Source organism: Rhinichthys klamathensis, unplaced genomic scaffold (genome assembly GCF_029890125.1).
Source record: "Rhinichthys klamathensis goyatoka isolate OS25496 unplaced genomic scaffold, OSU_Roscu_1.1 h1tg000122l_1, whole genome shotgun sequence".
Taxonomy (NCBI): Eukaryota; Metazoa; Chordata; class Actinopteri; order Cypriniformes; family Leuciscidae; genus Rhinichthys; species Rhinichthys klamathensis.
The window spans coordinates 317,501-322,500 of NW_026606659.1; the positions used below are offsets into that span (position 1 = coordinate 317,501).

At 41.7% G+C, this 5,000-nt stretch overlaps 1 protein-coding gene across 1 annotated transcript in view; it reads right to left on the bottom strand.

Moving 5' to 3' along the window:
* LOC130088801 (KH homology domain-containing protein 4-like) overlaps positions 1-5,000 on the bottom strand; it is a 42,981-nt gene that overhangs the window by 2,220 nt on the left and 35,761 nt on the right. Inside the window, exons 10-13 of the mRNA XM_056255785.1 lie at positions 1,568-1,818; positions 1,394-1,474; positions 1,245-1,294; positions 310-389 (exon numbers count right to left, since the gene is read on the bottom strand). Coding sequence (XP_056111760.1) covers positions 310-389; positions 1,245-1,294; positions 1,394-1,474; positions 1,568-1,818 — 462 coding nt within the window. The remainder of the gene's footprint in view (positions 1-309; positions 390-1,244; positions 1,295-1,393; positions 1,475-1,567; positions 1,819-5,000) is intronic.

A 5,000-nucleotide genomic window follows, 5' to 3' on the forward strand; every position in this document is an offset into this window, starting at 1 on the left:
CAATAGATTTTCGTCATAGTTTTTGTCATTCAAAACTAGTTTTTATTACGGTAGCGTCTCGTTTTCGTCAGTGAAAAATGTCGTTGAAGAAAAGTTTTCGTCATTATTTTAGTCAATGAAATGAACACTGACATACAACATAATTTAAGACCCAGACATCAAAATTCAAGACTTTTTAAGGTATTATTTCCAAATTCATAAATTCAATGCTTTTAAGGCTTTTTAAGACCCCGCGGGAACCCTGTGCGTGAGAGTGAGTGTGTGAGTGAGTTTGTGTGTGTGTGTGTGTGTGTGTGTGTGGTCACACACCTGTGTGTGTGAGGGTTTTGCTGCAGGTCTCTTCTCGTAATCTCTTCCTGATTGGAGCAGCCGGCGGCGGCATCAACGTCCTGAACAAAAAACATCGAGTCACTCGCCAAAACAAAACCGGTTACACATTCAAATACAGCAGAGAATCACATGCATGAAGAGCAGAATTATTATTTAGTGCCTATTATGCTTTTTGGGACGTTACGTTACATTTGGTGTTATAAAGCTGTAAAAGCTCTGCAAGGTTACAGTCAGATAAACTGAGTTACTGTCTAACAAAAGAAAGAAGTGATTCTGAACTGAAACGAGTCGTCAGTAATCCAGTCTCACTTCCTGCTGATCCTGCGTAGGTGTGTGACTAATTAGCATAATGCCAGCCTGTGGTGTTGATTGGCTGAGCAGCGTCTCTTAGCTCCGCCCTCAAACACTGTAGTGTATCTGAGACTGGGAGAGTTCGGCTCGTGTTGTTCGTGTCGAGGAGACGCTGTTTTCTGAGATCGAGACGGTAAACCCACGCCATCGTTACTGTTCGCATCACTGTGATCAAGAGCTGAGATTCAGATATGATAATGAGCGTTTGCTTTCTGACCAATCACAGCAGAGCAGCTCTCAGAGAGGCGGAGCTTAGAGAGACTGAGTCCTTGATGAAGCGTTTCAGACACTGAGAGGAAAGAGCTGAAGCTGCAGTGGAGATTATGAGGACATTAGTGTGTGTTTGACCTTGGATGAATGTGAACCTGTTGTAGGAGACGCCCAAACAACATTAGCAGCCTTTAAAATAGCACAATAGGGGCCTTTAAAATAGCAGAACAGGGGCCCTTTAAGAAAGAAAGGCCTAAAGTCAACATCACTGAACTAGTGATGAACACTAATATATGAACGCATGATTACAGTGACTGTAGAAAACATGATTGAACACAGAAACAAGGATAGACCTGCAGTCCTCCACAGCACTGACGTCCTCCACTGGAACATCTGTGCAGATCTGGAGACACACACACACACACACACACACACACACGTCAGAGCAATCTCAGAATAAACATGTGATCACCATCACTCAGTCTCTCTCACACACACACACCTGTGTTTTCTGCTCCTCTTCTGCAGTGTGTTGCTTTGGGCTGGAGCCGCCGTCTGCTCCGTCTGACACTGCTGCCTCCTCCTACACACACACACACACACACACACACACACACTCAGTTAACTGATGTCACAGCTGTGTTGATTGACAGGCGTGACTCTCGCGGCCTCTCACCGGCAGTAGGAAGGCGCTCTGTTGGCGCACCGGATACTGCACTGCGCCGCTGCTCAGCTGTGATTGGCCGGTCGCGCCGCTGCTCAGCTGTGATTGGCCGGTCGCTCCACTGCTCAGCTGTGATTGGCCGGTCGCCCCGCTGCCGGTACTCCAGTATGTGGGATAGGAGCTCGAGTAGCCGTTGGATGGGTAGCTGTACCAGGACTGGCTGCCGTAGCTGTTATTTGCAGAGTATCCGTGTGTCGGGTAAACTGAAACACACACACACACACACACACACACACACACACACACACACACACACACGAAGCCGCAGTCAGACACTAGGAGCAACGCAGTTATAACAGTCGTTTATGACTTCAGTGACCGTAAAGGGTTAATCAGATGCGCTTCAGTATATAGGATGAGTGCGTTTGCTCTTAAAGTGACAGTAGCCTAATAAACCTCTCGGTCAATAATGTGAAGATCACTCACTGTCTCGCCGGAATCACTTCATTAACAATACATATATATATATATGTATAAATAGTGTTGTCAAAATATTCGGTGCTAAAATTTTTTGAACGTCACGGTGGTACCGAGTACCCGGTCAAACCCGGTTCTGGACGCGCATGCATGCACGAAGGGCGTGAAGTGGCGTCCTCTTCATGAAAGCGCTGAGACATGGCGACCGGCGGCGCTGCTGATTGTGTGTGTCGTGTGTGTGTGTATTAAACTGCAAAAAGACTGTTTAAATATTAACCCTGCATGTTCTGCTTGTCTCTGTGTGAATGAACGGCGCAGACGCGCGGTTTCATTTAACGTTACCTCACACACACACACACACACACACACACACACACTGAAGCACGAGTGACGCTCGCGCTGTTTTCAGTCTCTGCTGCCTCACGATATGATGACATGATTCATGATTCAGTTCATCTCCGAGAGTCACTTCATGAGCATTTTACCGTTTCATTTGAGAAAAACCATCGTCATATCACACACACACAGAAACTCAAAGGTCTTCACGGCAACCCGTCAAAATAAAAGTTTGCTTTAACTTAAAGAAATTGACAGAAATAATTATATTAGGCTACTGTACAATAGATTTAACTACGTCTCCATTAATTAAAAATACTACTACTTAGGGCTGGGCGATATGGCTGAAAACTGTATCACGATATCAGTGTTTCATATCGGTCGATATCGATAATTATTGATTTTTTTATGACCCATTTAAAATAAGGACCAGGAGAAAAAATATATTACATTTAAACATTTTTATTTTAAACTTAACCTTCCTCTGATTACAATCCCAAGACAGAAATGTCAACACAACCATGGAAAACTCAAATAATTAAAATGTAAACATAAGTCTAAATTCACAATCAGACCTGCAAACTCCTCAGAGTAAAAAAGGTGACAGTGGCGCGGCGGGACGGGGTGGTGGGGGTTGTGATCGTACGTGCCCCCTGCTTGATTTCTTTTTTTAGACATCACGATTTCGGTACAATGGAGTGAAAAGCAAAACAGAAATATAGAAGGCATTTTTATAAATGTCTTAAGCCTTGTATTTTTTAAATAAGTTTTATTAATAAAGGCATAGAACCAGTTTATTTATAGTGCACTGATAATAGTTTTATATAATTGGTTTATTAATTAAACTAATATAAAGATAGATATGAGATATGTTTGGTAATTGTACCTGAATGAATTTAAAATTAATTTGCTATATTTCAGATCAATATATTTGTTTTCCTTAATATAATATATTTCCTTAATTTCCTTAAATAAACAGATTAGTGCTCTGTTTTGAGGACAAGAAATGAAAACCAATGCGATATGATGAATGTCCAAAAGATGGAACACACAGACTGTTTTAAAAAGGGGTTGGATAAATATGTTTGCTTTTAAAACGGTGACAGGTTACAGTTTGACAAGAAATACAGTGACAAAAGCACAATGTTGTCTTTTATTGCGAGTATAGTCCTTACACAAATATAAGTAAACACTTTGCAGACTGACTGAATGATGTCCTGTATTAACCAAATGACGGAGTATGTTTTATGTCTCCACTGTTCGCGTCTCTCTCGCGCCCGTGCCTACTCTCTCTCTCTCGCGCGTGTACACACACACACACACACACACACACACACACACACACACACACACACACACACACACACACACACACACACACACACACACACACACACACACACACACACACACACACACACACACACACACACACACACACACACACACACACACTCCAGCATTGCAATCTTGACATCGCAGCCTGTTCATTATGCTGTGTTCACATCAAACGCGAATAGAGCGAATTATCCAATAATGTTTCGCAATTCTAGCCTGCATGGCATCCAGATGAAGGGCACTCATTTTCTGCTTATCAATCGCCGGTTACTGAAGAGGAACCCAGCAGCACGAGACAACGATATGGCGCAACCAACTGGCACGTTACATGATTGCCTGTTAGTGTCACTCCCTACGTTGCTAGGTTACAAGAGAGCGAGTGCCTTTGTTAATGCAACCAAACTTGCTTCGCAACCTGTGGTTTCTTCCGACGAAGAAAAAAATATCGAACGTTTTATCGAACATATTTTTTATTGATATCGATCACGTGTCTATCGCGATACATATCGTTATCGTTTTATCGCCCAGCCCTACTACTACTACTAATAATAATGTGTGCATAGAAGGTTGCTTATTTTTCACTTGATTTTTTTATAAGCAATATTTCTCAATCAATATCATCAATATTTTCGTTTAAACAGCATGTAGCCTTCAATGCTTTCATAAATGTACCGTCATAAATAAAGTCATTGAAATGAATTTAATCTTTTTTTTTCTTCAAATAATTAAATAAATTGGAAAAATAGTTCAAACTGAATTTTGCTGTGGTACCGAAATTGGTACCGAGAACTGTAAAATTTTACTGGTATCGGTACCGACTAATGGAATTTTGGTACCGTGACATCCCTATGTATATATATATTATTTTTAATTCTCGGTGACTCCAAGGTCCATACAAATACAGCCTCAAACATACGAGGGAAAAAAGGGAGAAAAAAAAAATACAAAAAAAATAAAATATCACGTCTAATTCAGTAAAAACCGGTATTCAAATAAACGCCGGCCTCTGATAGTGGCCGGGTGCGTGATCAGCGCGGACAAATAAAGGCCGGGGGAAACTAGTGTGGATAATCTCCTAAATGCCTTTCATTGAACAGATGTTACACCTGTCCACTTCATGCGTGTTCTGTGATCTGATGGTGAAAAGACCAGTATAAATGCCATCCGAAGCGCATTCGAGACGATTTAAAGCCGATCGCTCAAACCAGGAGGAGATCTAGACGAGATTCCAGACGAAACTGCACGAGTGTAAATCAAATGCATCTGATTGCTGAAACCACGTATTTAAATTTTA